This window comes from Limulus polyphemus, unplaced genomic scaffold (genome assembly GCF_000517525.1).
Source record: "Limulus polyphemus unplaced genomic scaffold, Limulus_polyphemus-2.1.2 Scaffold775, whole genome shotgun sequence".
Taxonomy (NCBI): domain Eukaryota; kingdom Metazoa; phylum Arthropoda; class Merostomata; order Xiphosura; family Limulidae; genus Limulus; species Limulus polyphemus.
In genome coordinates, this window is record NW_013666385.1 from 200,906 (window position 1) to 221,175 (window position 20,270).

At 34.4% G+C, this 20,270-nt stretch overlaps 1 protein-coding gene across 1 annotated transcript in view; it reads left to right on the forward strand.

Annotated features, from left to right (window-relative positions):
• The window catches only part of LOC106460462 (GON-4-like protein), a 211,856-nt gene that overhangs the window by 2,605 nt on the left and 188,981 nt on the right, over nucleotides 1-20,270 (forward strand). Inside the window, exon 2 of the mRNA XM_013920158.2 lies at nucleotides 15,929-17,287. Coding sequence (XP_013775612.2) covers nucleotides 16,358-17,287 — 930 coding nt within the window. The 5' untranslated portion in view covers nucleotides 15,929-16,357. The remainder of the gene's footprint in view (nucleotides 1-15,928; nucleotides 17,288-20,270) is intronic.

Genomic DNA, 20,270 nt, shown 5'->3' on the forward strand with positions numbered 1-20,270 from the left:
ATATACAAGAATAGAAGGCGCCTAGCAAATACTGGATTATTCAACATGTTCCCCGGGCTTTCTAGAACTCATTACGTGTTACCAGGGTCACGTGACTTCCGCTGTCGTAACAACTTCTTATCATAACATAGCTTTATCGAATCAGCAGATGTTTTCAAGTTTGAATGCACTTGATGGTAAATATTATCCATCTTTTCCGATAACACTTTCACAAATTCTGACACATTTTCAGGCAACTCTTCGTAAGGTGGGCGTCCTGTTTACTGATCCACTGGCAACCAAAGTTCCCGACCAAACATCAGCGTTGCTGGAGTGTATCCAGTGGTTTCATGCTCTGCTGTCCTATATGCCATCAACAGTGGAGGGAGTAAGACATCCCAGTCATCTTGGCAGCTATTACAAAACTTTGCCAATTCCTGTCCCAGTGTCCAATTGTACTTTTCTACCATCCCATTAGACTGTGGGTGAAGTGGCATTGTTCTGGTCTTTCTTATGCCAAACAACTTACAGTATTCATGGAACACAGCTGATTCAAAGTTACGGCCTTCATCCGAATGCAATTTGTATGGCATACCAAACCTGAAGAAGAAATCACTAATAGTCGAAGCTACAGTTGTAGCTTCCTGATTCGGTATTGCATGTGCCTCAGGCCACTTGGTGAAATAATCCATCACCACACAAATGTACCTGTTTCCAGCACGAGTTTGGGGCAAAGGACCAGCAATGTCAATGGCTACTGTTTTCATTGGTGCACCAACTTGATATAACTTCACTGGAGCACGTCCCTTATGCTTGGGTCCCTTTTTAGCACACCATGTATTGCAGGTCCTGCACCATTCTTCCACATCTTGTCTCATACCTATCCAGTAAAATCTATTTGAAGACACACAAACAAATCTTTAAAACCATTGAATTTGTAGAAATGAAGTCATAAAATAAACTTTGTGGTGTGTGTTACACAATGCATAAACCTATACATAGTATGTCAAAAATGATGAATGGGGGCTTGTAAACAGATTGTACATTGGCTAGCCAAAAACTTGATTTAAGTCATATCATTGGGCATAAAAACAGACAATATGTTGTCTTGACAACAGTTTGCTATATGTTATATCACTGGGTGTGGCTAGAGCAAAAGAATGTGTGCTGCAACAGTATATGATAATAGTGATATGTATGATGTATCAATTATGCCATAACATGACGTGGGCAGGTTACTAATGGTATGTATCTGTCAATCACAGTATTTGGTTGTTGACCTTGCCTTGGCACAGGTTTCATGCAGTCTCAGATTACCAGGTAAAGTAATAATTTGATAACAGTTGCTCACATTTTGTTAACAATGGGAAGGTGGGGTGGTGCAAAAGGTCAATTCACAGGTACGATTTTTAATTCTTTTTCATTAATTATTAACTACATAATTGAACTTGCTGTATAAATCCACTAATTTTTTACTGTGAAATTGAATGGTATGTGAATTTTTTATTATTGTTTATAAATCACCAAAACCTCCTACTTTTAAATTTAATTCTCTATACCTACACACACCACCACTACCATATGCTAAATTTTAACAGTTATACCTGCAGCTATATGAAGCCATTGTTCAGTTATTTCTTTATACAAGTTGGGCTTTACTTAAAATACTATGAATAGTTTTTGTCACCCTATTTTAACCCTTTCACTGCAACTGAGACATAGATTTCCTAGTTCTCCCTCTCACTGTGACTGGGCATTTTTTCAGATTTTTCATCATCAGTGTTTAGGTCTTATGACTGGGACAAATGTTTTCCATTGTTACTCAAACTTGCCACATGTGATATATAGGAGTAATATGAGTTGGAAAGTAGTCATTGGCCTCCCACCTAATGTTGATGCATGGTTTCCCTCAATGTTTTCTACTCAGCCCTTCAGTAACCAACAAGATCCCCAAGTGGAATGTACAACAACTGCATACTGACTGTGTCCGCATCGCTAATGGCAAGTAGTAACCCTAACTAATATGTAAATATGCTCGATGCACTTAGAATATAGTGAAAGTGAGTCGAGTGGTGTTCAAATGCATGATGCTGATGAGGCAGTGAGACAAGAGGATGTTAGCTCTCCATATAGTAATGATAGTTAATATGATGAACCTGGACCAAGTAGAGGAAGGTGTAGGTGTAGGAAGAGCATCAAAAATGGGAAACATTTGTTCCAGTTGCAGTGTGAGGGGTGGGAGCACTGGGAAGTACATGTTCCAGAGGCAAGGAATGGGTTAAGAAAGGAAAAATTCAGAGGAGAGCTATTGGGATGATTCTTTAGATGGAAAAGTTATTGGATAGGAATAGGTTAAGATCTGTTTTTGTTTTTTCAAGAAAGTTGAGTAAAGGGTGATCTTAGTAAAGCTTATAAGATTTTCCTGGGATAAAGGCATTTGATTGCTTTGTACTAGATTCTGGAGGATGAGGGAATGAAAGTTTAAGGTTTGGAAAGACAGGCTAGGCTCTAGTTGGAACAGTTTTATTTGCTAACAGCATGGTTGACTTATGGAATGAGTTGCCATTGGAAGTATTGAAAGACAGCAATTTACAAGAGTTTAAGGAGGGAATCAGCAATTTCCTAAAATACAAAGGTGTGGGTGTAAGGATGGCCTTTCAAGACTAATGTTTTTTGTTGCTTATATGTTAATAGTGTAATGCTCATTTCTTTAATAACATATATGTACAACAAGTGTTTGTCTTTAAGTCATACACTTGTTTTATGCTCTAAGTTTTCTGTTCCCAATATCTTTGTTACTCAAGCTTTCATATCGGTTTATTTTCAATAAATCACTACCCTCACCAGTATGCAATTTTTGTTTAAACACCTTTAATTAGTATATGTAAGACTTCTCTAAACATCACACTTCCTAACCTACTTAAGTGTAGCCCATTTCTAGAACATAATTCATCCTTACCCTGAAAACTATTTCATAGATTGAAACAGCCCATCATTTGCTTTAAGCATATCCCTAAAAATCTGTCATCTCAGCCATGGATTCTTCTAAATAATTCTTACCTACATAACATAATGTTTTGGAACAACACAGGATTTTGCTGTTCCATCCTCTAAACTATTACACCAAGATCCCTTTTTTTCATAACACTGTTAAGATTATTCCCATCCAAATTATACTAATAATTCAAATTATGATAACCTACATGCATTATCTGCCATTTAATTGTCCAACTCACTAAATGATCTAAATCCTTTTTATGAATCAGCAACATCCTCTTTGCAGCTAACAACAACTAAGACATTAATATCATCTGGAAATTTAAGTAATTTATTGACTATTCCTTCATCTTTGTCATTGATGTAAATCAAAAAGAGCAAAGGTCCTAAGACAGAGCCCTGAAGTATCTCACTTGTGACATTATCCTAGTGTGACTGAACTCCATTTGTAACAACCTTCTTCTTCCATCCAGCTACTCTTCTATCCAATTTGCTAACTTATCTCCCACACCTATATATATAATTTTTTTATACAAGCCTTTTATGTGGCACTTTGTCAAATGGTATCAAGTGTCTATATGCAAAGAAAACCCAAAAACTATGGTTTTTATCATTAAATGAACATATAGTCTAAAGATGCTTTGCAGGCTTTACGGCATAACCAGGTTTTATTTGCTTGGGCCCCTGGGCAGTTGCCCCCTTTGTCCCCCCCTGTCGGCGGGCCTGGCATTCAGTATGGGAAAAGATGCCAGACTAGAGCATAGTGTATCCACCAATATAACTTTATTTTTACAGTTCTTTCTGCATGTGTGTGTGTGTGTGTATAGAGGTAGATTACATGATCATTCTCAACTGATCTGACAGTCACAACACCATTGTCTTTATGTTGTCTTAATATATATATATATATATATATATAGTTGTGTATGTGTTGCAGGATTCAAGAACCTTTTAGAATTGCTTCAAAAATCTGGATATTGAGGCAACTTAGTATGACTTTTTGCCACACATTGTGTATTTTTATGCCTTGTTGATGAAATGCATGACACTAAAGTAGCGGTAACAGAGTATCAGGGTACAAATTCTGTTTTGGCAGACACTTCTGGACTTATTATTTATATATTTGTTTATATATTATATATTTGTTAACAAGTATTATGATTTGTTAAGTGTATAAAATTAATTGATAATCACAACTAGTACATGTTGATGCAGCAAGTATATAAAAAATCATACCAGTGTTTCAAATAGGGAGTTTTCTGGATTATGAAACGTTTCATATACATGACTGTTTAGGATAATGTGAGTGTTATGAATAGATGGTTTAAGTATAGTGCAAGTGTTAGGTTTAGTTATATTTTTAGAAGTGATAGTTTATTGCAGGTTTGTGTAACCACCATGTGTTGTGTATTTCGATTGTTATGAATTGGCACTTGTTGTATTATTGCATCATGTTACTAGAACCTTCTAAGTTTTTCTCGTTGTTTTGATTGAGTATTATTACATCATATCTTGTAGTGTGTAGAAGGTTCTAGGCCTCAGCCAGGCTATAAATACATGTACAAAATGTAGTTTGAGTTAGTTATATAGAAAGTAAGACAAAGAGAGACAGTTACTTAGTCATATAGAGAGGTAGATCTAAACTGTGTGATTGAGAGTTTAGCCATAAAGATTGTATTGTAATAACAGAGCAAAGAAAATTAATGTTTTATCAGTTGTGTTCTAAAGTAACTGAACCAACCTGTGTGGACTTTGATGAAAAAAGAAAATTATTTAAAGATATGGATACAACTGTGATAACCAACAGTGAGATATATATTTGTATATGTACATCTTACTTGTTTTGATATATTATTTTAAAACAAGTGGACTGTGTGCTGTTTGTTTATTGTTGAAATTTATTGCCAACAAGTCACAGACACCCACTGTAAAAATCTGGCCCACACATATGTAAAAATCTGACGTTGACAAGCCAGCCAGGACTCTATAGTGGTAAATGGCAGTAGATGTAAACAGCAGCAGGCAAAGTAGGCTTATATACACACAGTTGTAGTGGTGGCGAAAGTATTGTAGAGATTACAAACATGCTATACAACCCTGTCGACTGACTTTGATAAGTGGATAGAAAAGGGCGAGGGACTTGAGCTTGAAGATGGTGATCTACGAGAATTTGTTACACAACAAAAACTAGAGAGAAGAGAGGAAGAAAGACTGAAAGAACAATATGAGCATGAAATTCAAATTGAGAAAGAAGAAAAAGAGAGACTGGAAATAGAGAGAACAAGAACACAAATTGAAATGGCCAAGCTCTGACACCCAACAAAAAGACAGAGGACCCAAGAATGTCAATGGGGTCAGGGCCAGCCAACCCAAGCTGCCCAAATTTGATGAACATAAAGATGACATGAATGCTTTCATGGAGAGGTATGAAAGATTCACCCAAGTCTGAACTGGGATAATGGTGACTGGGCAGTCTGTCTTAGTCCCTTCTCACAGAAAAAGCTTACAAATGTATTTGGGCATGACGTCAGAAGATTCCATGGACTATGACAAGTTAAGAGTGATCTTGTTGAAATGCTGTGAACTTATCAAGAAAGGTTTTTGCCAGAAGTTCAAAGAAATCAAACCTGACACTGGGGAAACTGTATTGTATTGCAGTTTATAACACATCTATGATAATTCCTCATGAAGTGCACTGACATGGCCAGGTGTGAAGACAGTTTTGAAGGGCTGGAAGATCTGCTAATACATGAACAGTTTATGTTGCACTGAGAGAGAGCACCAAAAGATGTAGGTGAGATGATCAAGCTGGCACAGCAGTTTCTAGAAGCCCATGGAGAATGTATAACTTGCAAGTACAAGAATAACCAGTTAAAGTTGAAACCTGGGGTGGCTGACCAAAAACAGGAGTCCACCAAAGGTGACAAGAATTGAATAGACAAAAAAGAGAAGAGATGCTATATTTCTTACAAAATGGGGCACATTGCAAAGGAGTACAGTTCATCACCCACAAGCAAAAGCAGAAACCTCAACATAAAGCAGTTGGAGTTACCTACAAAGATGGTGCTGGCAAGAAACAAGAAAAGGGTAACTGTCACCATGGATGCTGCTGCCAGAAGAAAAAGAATGAAAACAATTCATCAGTTTCATCACAAGAAGGAAGTGCTATCACCATGATTAAACAGTGATGATTGATGGTCAATTCAAGTTAGCAAATGGGTCAACAGTGCCTTTCGTGACTGGATCATGTGACAAACATTGAGAGGTACCAACAAACCACAATATACTAGTAGGTGAAGGCTAAACTGGGTACAAGAAAGTGAAAGTCCTATGAGATATTGGGTGCAGCAGTGAGAACCAGTCTAGTATCTGATGGCTAGAAGACAGTCAAGGTACTTTTGTGTGTGCTGATTGATGGGACAGTGAGAAAGTATTCCATAGCAAGAATAAAGGTGGACACTTCATTCTACTTGGGAGGCCATGAGGCCATGTGTATGAAGGCACACATCTATGACTTGGTAATCAGCAATATAACTGGCAGTAGAAGTTTTGAAGAAAAAAACAGAAATGAGATTGATGAGGCATCTGTAGTTACCACAAGAGCTTAGGAAAAGAAAAGTAAGCAAGATATCAAGCCCTTTCAAGTCTCGAAAGGTGACATCCCAAATATAGGTCTATGTTAACTGAATTGAGCACAGAAGAAAAACCCTTTACTGCAGGAACTTTGGGATAGTGCCCTTGAGAAATTCAAGCACAAGACCAAAGGGAAAAGGTCTTGCAGAATAGAAGACCGTAAGGGAATGCTGGGGAAGTTAAACAGATCATAGTACCAACAAAATATCAGACTTAAGTGATGAAGTTGGCTCATGAGTTGATTGCGGGAGGACACCTAGGAGTGAAGAAGACGACAGATAGAATCACCAGCAATTTCCATTGAGATCATCAGAGATGTGACTAGATTCTGTAGGTCATGTGACATTTGCCAAAGGAATGTGCCTGGAGGGAAGATAGCCAAGGTGCTCCTGGGTGAGATGCCTTTCATAGAAGAGCTATTCAGCAGGGTTGCTGTGGACTTGATCAAACCACTAACAACTTTGCGTGACAAGGGCAACCAGTATGTGCTGACAATAGTTGACTATGTGACACGTTACTCAGAAGTTTGGAAGAAAAAGACAGAAATGAGATTGATGAGGCATTTGCAGTCACCACAAGAGCTTAAGAAAAGAAAAGTAAAGAGGCATCAAGCTCTTGCAAGTTTCAAAGTAGAGATTGAGAGAGTCATAGAAGTCTTCCTGGAAGTGTTTTGCAGAGTAGGCTTTCCAAAAGATGTCTTGAGTGACAGATAGACTCAGTTTACCTCAGAACTGATAGAACAGGTGTGTAGACTCATCAGCACTAGGCAGCTCTTTATCACCCATACAACCTCATATGTAATGGACTTTGTAAGAGAGTTAACGGAGTCTTAACCCTATGGTTACCATAGCCATTTTATCTTGCCCTGAAGGCAAAACTGCAATTATGAATAATAAAAAAATATAGATAACTTATTCAAAATTTTATTTCAGATTTAATTTTAAGTATTAGCATAATATTCAATTATTTGTACTAAATTGTTTTATTTAATTAAGGTGAAAAGAGAAGTTTAACAAAAAACAATCCAAAGTATGTTTTAGACTGTAAATAAGCACCTCTAAGGCTAAAGCATTTTCTTTAAAAATTAAAAATAATTTTTATTTGTATTTTAGCACTTATTCTGCTATATGTGATAGGTATTTAAACCTTTTTTTTTTTAGTATTTTGTCTTTATAAAATAGCATCTGGCCATGTTCAACCTCAGTGGTAACATTTTTAGTCAGTCCTATGGTGTCAATTTTGGTACCACCGTATTCAGTGAACTGTATTTCACATTTGGAAAATCATAGGATGATACGCAAAGCATGTGACAAAATGTTGTGTTCTTTGTTTTAAAATAGGAAAGTTGGTGATACTTATTATAAAAATTGACATTTAATTTTGATATTATATACTTAGTGTAGAGGCCATAGTCCTTTGTTATATATCATAAAAATCTTGCCTTTGAAAAGAAATGCATGGCATGTATGTGACTTTTATTATTTTTCTATAGCATTGAAAATCATGCTACATCATTTATCTATTCCTCTTAATTGTTATATTGCAGTATTAACTCAAAATATATGTTTTTAGGAAAAAAAGTCGATTCATGGAATGTAAGGGTTAAGATTTACTGATATTTCGAATATAAGGTTTATACAAGTGGACTAGTCTTAGCACTTTAAACTGAAAGAGGTTGTGATTTTTATATTTCTTTGCATTTAAATTAGTAGGTCTAAGTAAAATAACTTAGCTTAGGCCAAGTAAAAAAAAACATGTTTAGTGTTCAGAGTTTTTCAAAAAGTAAGGAGGTCCTTTTTTATTCTATGTTTTTAAATGACCTCTTTGAAAAAAAGTTTGCATCCTTTTTTCATGATTGTTTCTTGTTTTTCAAAGGGTCCATGTCAATCAGAAATCTTCTTTGTTTTATTTTTCATCAAAATGATACAGAATGTTTGACAAAGAAAAATGGCAAAATGAATCAACTGTGTTCATCTCATTTTTTATTCAGAAGTCTTCTTTGTATGATCAAAAAATGATAATCCAAAAAAGGAAATAAAACAGCCCTCCCCCCTAAAAAAAAGAAGCAGGCAGGGATGCTAAACATGTATTTTTTTTACTTGGCCTTGTTTTTATATTTAGCTTATAATAAAAATACAATTCACTATTCAGAGAGATGAGCTTGTGACATTTGTATGTACTAGTAGTAGTACTTTGATAGTTAGGCTACTTTTTTTCTTTTTCCTTACTATCTACTCTGTAGTCTAAGACCCACACTTCTTTTTTTATATATATATATATGAAAACAGAACTGATTGTAATATAAAATAATTTATTTTTATATTTTACAAAGAAAAGTTGTAAAAGGAGGAAATGAAATTACATAAAATTAAAATACAAAAGTTACAAATCAAGGTACATATTCAAAAGAGGAGCAATCAATGATAACAAATAGTAAGTGATTAGAAGTAAAAGTGTAAATTGTGAGGGTAGTTAAATAAACAAGATTTGTAAATAAATATGTACAGTTTATTACTATTCATGAGTACAGTGCAAAAGGAATTAACACTTCGGTTCAACATTATTTACAAGTTAAAAAATTTATTAGCTATCTGGTAATGAAAAGCACTCAAAATCAAACTGGTAAGTTATGCACTGAGAAGTATACATACAGTTTTAGGCAAATCATAAGTAGATGGAAAACTAAATGAAAACTAGTGTAACATTGTTACTAAAAAGCTATACTGAGATGTATAAACCAGCACATATTAGTAGCTGGTACTAAACTGTCAAGAACTTACATACAAGCTGTTCATTTATACACTATGTAAGTGTACACTGAAAACTTTATTATACATTTTTAAGGAAATCATGAATAGATGAAAAAAAAATTGAAGCTCAACATTGTTACCAAAATGTTATCTGAAGATGAATAACCAAGTGTATATCAGTAGTTGAAACCAAACTCTGAAGAGCTTACATGTAAACTATAAAGTTTTACACTGTTCAGACAAATACTAAAAACTTTGTACATAAATCTTAAGTAGAAACTGAAACACATGATATGTATAAAAATATAATACAGCACAGTAATGTGCAATAAATAAGAAAAAACTGTGACTCTCCCCTTTTTAAGTTATCTGTTAAGATGTTTGGGAAGTGGGGTCTGTCCTTCTTACAAGTGCCAAGTGAAAGCAACTTTTATCAAACAGGGTAGACTTTTTAGTTAGTTGTTTAAATGAAATTTTAGCCTTTGTTCATCAATAGATAGTTCCCAAGAAGGGTTATAGTGAGCTGAATGGAAAAAGCTGTTGGTAAATGATTGAACACAGGTCTGACTTTGAAGAGTTTATCATGCTTAGCATCAGTTTTAAGTAGATTATTAGTATTGCTAATGAAATACAGAAAGCGAGCGATAGTTAGAAAATTTTCTCTAAAAAATATTGAAGAAAACTAGGGTAAATGAAGTGAAGAAGTGGTAGACCAGTAATCTGAAAGAGGTGTTAAATAATGTATACCCATAACAATAGTTACACCAATAAAAGCTAACATTTTTTCAAAAGTAACATCACTATATTTCAGCATTCTTCTTTTTTTTTCTGATATTGTCGTTTAGGTGTTCCCCTTGCTGGTGTGCAAATCTATGTTTCTTCAGCAGTTTTACTAACAATACTGAGAGTAAAAAATAGTTGAAAAAATCAGTTAGTTATTGATATTCTGGAGACTTGATGATGAACACACAAGAAACTAGTATTTTGTGTAAGTTCTAGGTAGAACTAGTACGTATAAACAGTTTCTTTGGTTTATACATAATATTGGAAGTGCCTCTTACATTATATCATACTTTATTGTAAGCTATCACACCTTGTACAGTTTTGATTTATGTGTATAGACCTAAACATAAAATTATAAAATAAACTGAAAACAACTTTCATTGATGTAAGACTAATGAATATGATTTCAATATTCGTCATAAGTAAAAATAAGAATATGTGAAAATGTATTAAGTATATGTTATTTGATTATGTGCACAAAAGCGTACATATTATTTTATGTGAGATTCAGAAGCTACAGGTATAACTTTATTTTCACTGTTGACACTAGAGGAAAAATACTTTATAAGTTTATTTATAATTAAAAGGTATAAACATTAAATTCATTACAGTTTATTGCATAATGATTTTAACATTGTATTCCTTTTAATTGTAAACAGATGTTTTACACAAGTGTCACTCTTAAATCATTTACATTATTAGTTTTTGATATTCTGAAGACTTGAAAAACACAATTAATATTTTATGTAACTGCTAGGTAGAACAAGTATGTAGAATTAATTTATTCATTTTATACATAACACTGTAAATGTTTCTTACATAACATTATACTTCTTTATAAGCTATCGCTCCATGTACATTTTTGATGTATGTGTATAGATATGAATATAAAGTTACAAAATACACTGAAAATAACTTTTAGTTAAGTTAAACTAATGAATCCTATTTAACTATTCATCATAAGTAAGATAAAAATATGTGAAATTTATGAATATTTGAATAAAAACATATATCTTACCTCATGTGAGATTCCCCTGTTATATGAGATTTTCGCTGTTGTCACTATAAAGAAAAATAGTTCATTAGTTATTGCTATCTTGGATACTTAATAAATACAATATATTGATATTTTGTGTAAGTGGCAAGTAGAACTAATACAATGTAAACAGATTCTTCAGTTTTATACCTAAAATTGTGAATGCTTCTGACATCACACTTTATTGAAAAATATACACTGAAAACTAATTTGAATAAAGGAATTATGTTTAAATATTCATCATAAGCAATATAACATGTATAAATATTATGCATAAAACAACATCTTCCTTTGGATGAGATTTCAAGTGCTCAGATCTGTGGACAACAAAAGAAACAAACTTGGATGATGATCAAAGGCTGCTATTCAGAAGAAACGAGCTTTTAGGAATGACTGGATTTTTCCAAGTGACTAAACAAATTGTCATTCCCTTAGGAGCCTTGCATATATGTGAAACTTAATATGTGAAAATAAATAGATACCATACAAAAAAAAGCAAATGAGGACTGGAGGGTGCTTGATAGAACAAATACTCTGTATATTGAGAATATAGTGAGAATATGCCTATGTTTTGAAGTACAATATAAATCTTGCCTGCGGACAGTTACAATAAGAAGAATGTGACTTAGACCAATTTTTTAATTGCTGTAAAGTCACTTTCTTTGTAATTTATGGCATCTGTTTCCTTTGGAAAACTCTTACAGGTACAGATGTAGCCAGGGGTTGACAAGGGCGAAGTTAAACAAACTTCTTGTACTGTAACTTTGCTATACATTCACTGGTAGTGGTAGTTAAAGTTGTACTTTGTGTTGTGAAGCCACATACAAGAACATTTACTAAAATAAATTTGTTTAAAAGATCAAACAAATTGTATTCAAGAACCATACACACAATAGCATACGTGTACTTTCTTACTATCATTTTTTTTCTGTAGTGATATTCAAATGTGTCTGCGTTAGAGGCAGAGAGAAGAAAGGGCTGGAGTGAGAGTAAGATATTACAGCAATAGGATGCTATTCGTGCTGTTGATGTGACGGTTTTATCAGCACAATAGACAAAATTATGGGTCCAATGAAACATGAACTTGAAATTAAGATATATACATTTATGAAACATGATTAAAATGTCACACACACACACACACACACACACACACACACACACATATATATATATATATATATAATGTAGAATACTATTAAGTAAATAAAAGTACTATACTTGTCTTATTGTTTGGGTTTAGTTGTACCTAATTATTATTGGTTCTTGTGTATTACTTAGAAAACTTAAGGACGGTATGTGATTTAAAAAAAATTAAAAATAGACAAAACCTACATTTTGTGGAATGATAAAATATTTTTAGAATCTGGAACAATTATAAGTATTTTATTTATTTCTTATAAAAACCGTTTCATTAATGTAATTTCCCAAGATTTTAAACCCAGTAATGCATAAAAACTAATTACATCAAAATTGAGATACTTTATTTTTCTGAAACTACATGTCTTTACAAAAGTTCATGTCAAATTTCAAACAATTTCATTTACTAGTTTAATTTTGGAACTAAATATAACAATAGCGATATTAGGTACTGCACGTCACAGCACATGGTTGCAAAATGACTAAAGAGCATGCTGAAGAAAATGTGCCAGGAGAGATCATGTGACTGGGACCAGTACCTGCAGGAAGTATTATTTGCTCACTGAGAAATCCCACAAATGAGTACAGGATTTTCACCCTTCAAGTTACTGTATAGAAGAATAGTATGAGGTCTGATGCAGATACTGAAAGAACTGTGGACAGGAGAAGGAGAGTTTGGAAGTGAGGAACACATACCAGTATGTGTGAGACCTCAGAAACTGACTGGAGGAGACCTGTCAACTTGCTCGAGAGATCTTGTATGCAGCTCAAGGCAGTTAAAATAAACAAGAAGACCAAGGACTGACATTTCAAGGTCGGACAAAAGGTCTTAGTTCTGCTATCTACAGACACCCTGTAGTGGAAAGAATCTTTTGAAGTGCAAGAAATGGTCAGCAGAATGGACTATAAAGTGAAAGTGGATGGAAAAACAAAGATCTACAACACCAATCTGTTGAAGAGGTACTTTGAGAAGGAAGAAGACCTAACAGTTGCAGCTATTGAGGCACAGATATACATGGCAGGTGTAGCTATCACAGATGCAGAACCAGAAGACAGCGACTTTGTCATAGAAGATGAAGACCTACTGGACCTAAGACTGCAGGGTGGAGATGAGACGAACAAAGATGTCAACATCAGTGAAGAACTGACTGGTAAGCAGAAGAAAGAGCTAAAAGACCTACTGTGCAGATGTTTTCACAGATAGACCAGGCAGGACAAACCTTATGCAACACAAGATTGAGACCATGACCAGGAACTCAGTCAAGATGAAACCCTACCAGATGCCCTGTGTGATAAGAGACCTGATCAAGCAGGAAGTCGAGGCAGTGTTAGAAGCTGGAATCATTTAGCCTCTGAAGTCAGCCTACTGTTCACCAGTTATAATTCCGAAGAAGAGGGATGGCTCAAACTGCTTCTGCATAGATTACTGGAAGCTGAACTTCATGACAAAATTTGACTCTAAACTTATGTGCAACCCAGAGGCTATCATGGGAAAACTAGATGGGGCCAAATTCTTTTCCAAGATATACTGCAGTATAGATTATTGATGTATCCCAATGAAGACAGGATCTAAATAGAAAACAGCTTTTGTGATGCCAAACGTATGCTACCGGTTCATGAGGATGCCATTTGGATTAGTCAACTCAGCAGTGACATTCAACTGCATGATGAGAAAAACATTACACAAAACCATCAAAATCAAGCATTATGTGGATGACATTCTGACTTACACAGCTAGATGGGAAGACCACCTGAAGAAATGCGGAGAGTTGTTCAGGTGAGTAAGGGCAGCAGGTGTGACCACCAGACTATCTAAGTGCTACATTGACTATTCTGTGCTGGACCTTGTTGGACACAAGGTGGGAGACTGACAGATAACCATGGATGAGGAGAAGCTAACCCGCATACAAGATGCGCTAGTTCCGACAACGAAGCAGCAAGTCAGATCCTTCCTAGCAATTGTGGGTTACTATAGGAAGTTCATCCCAAAATATGCTGAAGTTGCTGCATTTCTGACTGACTTAACCAAGAAAGGCCAACCTAACAAGGTAAAGTGAGAACAACTACAGCAGCTAGCATTCCAGAAGTTGAAGAACATGTTAAGAAGTTTGCCATTGTTAAGGCCAATGCATCAAATGTTGTAATTGCAGCAGTACTTCGGCAAGAACATAAGATGTACTGTTTCCCATAATGTACATCAGTAAAAAGCTGTTGAAGAGTCAGAAGAACTACTTTGTGATTGAATGAGAGTGTCTGGACATCATATTTACTGTCTGGAAGTTCCAGAACTATCTCTTTGGGAAGGAATTCATCATCCAGAAGGACCATCAGTCCCTTGCGTACATACAGAGGTGCAAAATCAACAATGCAAAGATCATGAGGTGGGTGTTGTACCTCCAGAACTACCCATTCTGCATTGAGGCCATCAAGGAGACTGCAAATATTGGTGCAGATTGTATGAGTAGACCTTGTACATGAACTGAAAATAGTCTTTGTATATAGTATAAAAAGTATTGTAAATATTTCTCTTGAAGAGGGGATTATTATTAGATATACATTACTGTTTAAATTAGTACAAGTGTTATGATATAGATGGCTTAAGTATAGTTAAATGTATTTATATTAGAAGCAATATTTTATCACACATTTTATTATGTAACTGTTTACAGATCATATGTTGTGTGGTTCAGTTGTTGTGAATTGGTGTTTGTTGTATTATTGCTTCATGTTACTACAACCTTTTTAAGTTTTTCTTGTTTTGATCAATTGTTATTACATCATAATAACTTGTAGTGTGTAGAAATTTCTAGGCCTCGGTTAGACTATAAATATGTGTACAAAATGGTCAAAACTTAACAATTCATACACAGTGAACTGACACCCAACTGTCTTTATACTGAATTTGATTTGACAAACATGAAAGTCGTAGCCCAACCACAGCCTTTAGATTTAAGAAAACTGTTAAAAATAGAGCTGGGCAATTATTGGGATTTGATAATTGATTAGTCATTTGGCTCATTAACATATTATTCACATAATTGTAATAATCAAACACAGCAATAATTGGAAACACTAATTTCAATTAGTTCATTGTTTTTGTTGTATATGTAATTCTGATTCACTGATTATTTTATGTGACAAAATCAATGTAACTGATGCTCATACATAATGGATTATATCAAATGAATCATCCAGCTCTAGTCCTAAAACACTGACTATACTGTCCCATGGCATTACTTATTGTATGTAGGGACTAAGCTAAAGAGATATAGCAGTCAAAATTTAATGACAACGACATTTGTGCAGATATTACTAAAAGAAGATCAGTTATTTAGTCATAAGATGTCCAGATATTTAGATGGGACTGGAGAACAGGATGTAATACCATGCAGTGTATATGCTACTAATTGCTCTTCAATTTTATTTGGAAGTAAAAGTTAGTGGTTGAATCAGTTTGTTTTTCTTACAGTGTGTATGAATGAATGTAAGGTCTCATCCATGCATACACTATGTATCCTACTATTTGTGTGTGTATACATGCATACATATATATTTTAGTACAGCAAGTGAGATGAAATAAAATGTATGATTTTTTGAAAATTCTCTTTAGGAAAGTAAAGAGAAAAATGACAGCAGGATCATTTTCAAGATTTTCAAAGAAGTCATACATCAGTTGTACAGATGATCAGAGTTCAGACCAATTACCAAAATATAAAGATTAAGTATCAAAGTGGGATAGTATGACTCCTAAAACTTGTTGAAGACCAGAGCTGCAAAGAGGAAACAGTAAACTTTATAACTTTTTAGGACTTTCTGAAGAAATTAATGAAACGTGAAACTGCATATATGGAGGTTTTTTGATTTAATATTTTACTAAAAATATCTTGGAAGCTGTTTGAAAAAAGAAAGTAAGATTTACTTGGAATTTTTTTATTTAATGCCACAGTATGTGTCTGTGAATTATTTGCAATGTACTTCTGACCTTTTGAACTGCATATAAGTAATTTTCTTAAACTTCCATATTTTGTGTTCCCCCAAAATGGAATGTCCTGAGAATAAATGTGATGGATCTGAGACAAAAAAGTTGATATCTTTTGATACATCTGTGCATTGCTCAAGGAAAGATGATTTAAAAAAAAACAAAGTTATACAGGACTGTAGAAAATTTAATCAGTATAATCATCAAAAAAGTGATTGCTATGAGAAGAGTATTGAGGAAGTCGTTGAAAGCAAAGATTCATTCAGTGTGCAGTATGTGGGGGTAAAAACTCAAAATACTAATTTCTCTAAAGTCGGCTCTGAAGGAGCATTGTCAGCTGTTGATATAGCTATTAAGAATCAAAGAGAATGGAAGGAAAGTTTGGAACATGATGATTGTGATAATTCTAATGTAGTAAAGCAGAAAGAGCAGGATTCCTATGTTAAATGTCTCACTGATACTTGTATGCTAGAAAAAAAAGGCTATTACTGTGAAGTGTCTGATGTGTTGTGTTCAGAAGGGTTTAACAATAAAATTAAAATTAATGAAGAAATGTCTGAAGATGCAGATTCCAAAAAAGATAAAGTTGAGGAAAAGTTAGAAGGAAATAATGAATCATCAAAAGTTACAGGGGTACTAAACTTATCTTCACCAGAAGGCCAGCGCCATTTGAGTAACCTTAGAAAAGAGATTGATATCCTAAATGAAGCAGGAAAACTGAGACCAGAATATTCTTCTTTTTGTTTTGGAACACCAGAAAAAGAAGTTAATCCAAAAGAACCAAAGATAAGTTTAAAAAGAAAAGAAAGAGAGGAGAAAAATGACACATATGAAAAAGTGCAAAAAAGGAAGAAAAGGAAACGACAAACTTTAGACAGTAAAGAGTGTGAAGAGCTTCTTCAAGGTATTGATGGAGAAATAGATAGAGTGCTAGAAGAAAGAGCTAAAAGGAATAGACTCACAGCTGCAAATGTTAAAAATATATTGAAGGTAAGTGTCTCACATTGCTTGTAATCTGTAGAAAGTACTAGTAGTTTATAGAAGTGATGTTGTAAAATATAGATTCTCAGGGCTTAACCTAGTTTCTGTAAGGTCTTTTTAATAGAAGTAGAAAATTTACAAAGATAAATACTATTTCACAGTATTAGTATACTGTATTAACTAGTTAAGTAACAACCTGTAATGCTGCAGAGATAACTGAACTCTCACTCAAATATAACTAAATGTTATAAATGTTTATATATGCTGTACAGTCTTGCATGCTTTTTAAATGAATATTTGTTTTAAAACAAACCTGCTATTTAGTAGAGTTGGGTGATTAACTTAATTAATTAAAAAACTTGATTATCTGTTACCGTCCTTTATTTTCAGATAAAATTATTGATTAATCGAAATTACAACTAAATTGGTTAATGTCAGAAAAGTAATTGACAAAAATAAATGTTGCTAAGTGTTACTGTTTTAAATTATTTTTTTTATGATTTCTCATTATTTTATCAATTATTTCAAGTCATTCAGCTCTGGGATAGAATGGTTCAGGTACTATGGTAGTTGCCTTTGATTACCATTGCCACTAGCATGGGGGGGGGGGGTTATGTTTGTTTGTTTCTGAATTATGGCAAAGATATTAAGGCCTTCTGCCACCATCACATTATAACACCTTAGAAAGCTTTAGTAACTTTGCCATAACTCAAAAACCTTGTTCAACTTCAGATACATACCAATTGAATTGACAGCTGGCACTACTTTCATTGATGCAACTACTAGTGACAGCATGTACACAGATCTTGAATGTGAGGGTGTAGCCTAAAGGCTACTGGTTACATAAGAAACAGCAGTGATGTCTGTTTTTGTGATTATGACTTTGTTTGTTCTAACCAGTAGTATAGCATTAATTTCATATATACATATATTACAAGTTACAACCATAAAGAGTGTTACTTAGGGTAAGATACTGCTTCCATGAAAAAAAAATACTGCAAGTTAATATTTATTATTCTTTATTTTTTCAGCCCTCCAGTGGCACGGCATTAATTCTGCTAACTTATAACTCTAAAAATTGGGTTTGATGATGGGCACAGCACAAATAGCTCATGGTGTAGCTTTGTGCTTAAGTACAAACAAATAAGCAAATGGAATTTTTTCAAAAACAAGAACTTTTGATTGCTGAATAACTTGCTCAGTTAACCATAAATTTATTAACCTATTTACACAAATGGGACTCCTGTTTAATTATGATTAACTCAAATTAGATAGGAAGCATTGAAAAGAGAAAACAAATGTCTGACTGTTATAATGTTCCTTTAAACACTGCCTATTTGGTAAAGCAAATTTTAAGTTGTTAGGTATATTGATTTGTTTCTCTGAGTTAAATGGTGTTAACTTAGGTTGTTTCCTTTTAGTTTGTTGTAACTTTGTAAAATTACATAAAAAAATTTGGACAACTGCTAGAATGACCATGAATTCTCAAGTGACAGTGACTATTACCTCCTCTTCAAGGTTCTAGCAATGTTGCTAACACTGTCTCTGCTTTGTGTATGGTTATTAGAGGTTTGTTGCCTGTGGAAGACATTACTGCTATAGTTCATCGTGTCATAGGTTCTCTGATGTCTTTCTTGTCTCATCTTCTCTTCTTTCTGAACCCGACCATGAGAATGACTTTCATGGGAGCTCAGAGAGGACTACAAGGAGGAGCTATAGACAGTTCAACACTAAAATATGGTAAATGACAATATTCTTTATTGAGGGGTATAATGTCATCATAATAAAGAAAGGAAAACAGAAATTTTTTTTTCAAGTTATGTAGGATCATAGAAGATGCTTTCCTTACAGCAAAAAGGAGACACTAACAATGCAAAAGTGACTAACCATACCAAATTATTATAAAAATCATATAATTATGTAATTATACTATTGTACATGCAACAAAATAATAATATACCTTAAATAACTATGTTTTATATCACATAATACATAAAGTACTGGCCACTGTAGACTCAAATTTCAACCTCATTGAACAACCTCTGAATATGGTCCAAAATGGATGAAGTTTAACATTTAATATTGGAACAAAATTACGATGTGAAAGCTTTAGGATTTTTAACCTGAAGTTTTACCTGCAAATAAGGAATTCTCTAATTGTTATGGCTTATAGCCATTCCCCCTTTTCTGTTCTTGGAAACATTTTGCTAACTTGGGGTGCTGACCACCTGTCTCCAGTAGCACTGTCTAGTGCTCAGTTTTCCTATTCCCACCTTTTTTTACCTATCTCCTTTGTTACCTGTCTCTTCATCTCCTCTCTGAAGTCCTACACTGTGATTCCAATAGTTTTTCATGGGATCTATAGTCAGTCCTTTTTAATATCTTGACCAGGCTTTCATTTTCTGCCTTGTCTCTCCTTTCTTGGTTCCTTTGATGTTGGAACTTTCTGGGAAATGATGATCTTTTCTCTAATGTTCATCTTCAACATTCTTACCTCTGTGACCACTGGGTGGCTTCTTTTCTTTGCCCTAATATCTTTGGGGTGTTCCTAAGGCCTTGGAACCTCAGGCTGAGGTTGCCAAACACCAGTCCTTCCAGAACATACATACCTCCGCTGACACTAACAGCTATTTCTCAGTCTTCATCTTTGCCATCTAACGTTGTGTTCGCTTGCTCCAGTCTTTATATACCCCACTTGACTACCCTTGGCAGTATCTAATTTGCAAAACTTTACACTGGCTTACCTGTTGCACTGTTTCTGGAGACCTGTTCCTCGGGACTCCCCAATGCTTATGTTCCCCCTTACTTCTACTAGTGGGGCTTGGAAGTCCTTACCACATCCAGTTCCCAGTTGCTGGGGTGGCGGACAGAGGATTTTCTTTCAGAGTGTTGAGTTATCTCCACTCTCGGAGAAGAGGGCAAAGTTGGGGACCCTCCTACCTGAGTCTCTGGGAGCCACCTCGTAAAACCATTCCAGATTTGATGCTTAGTT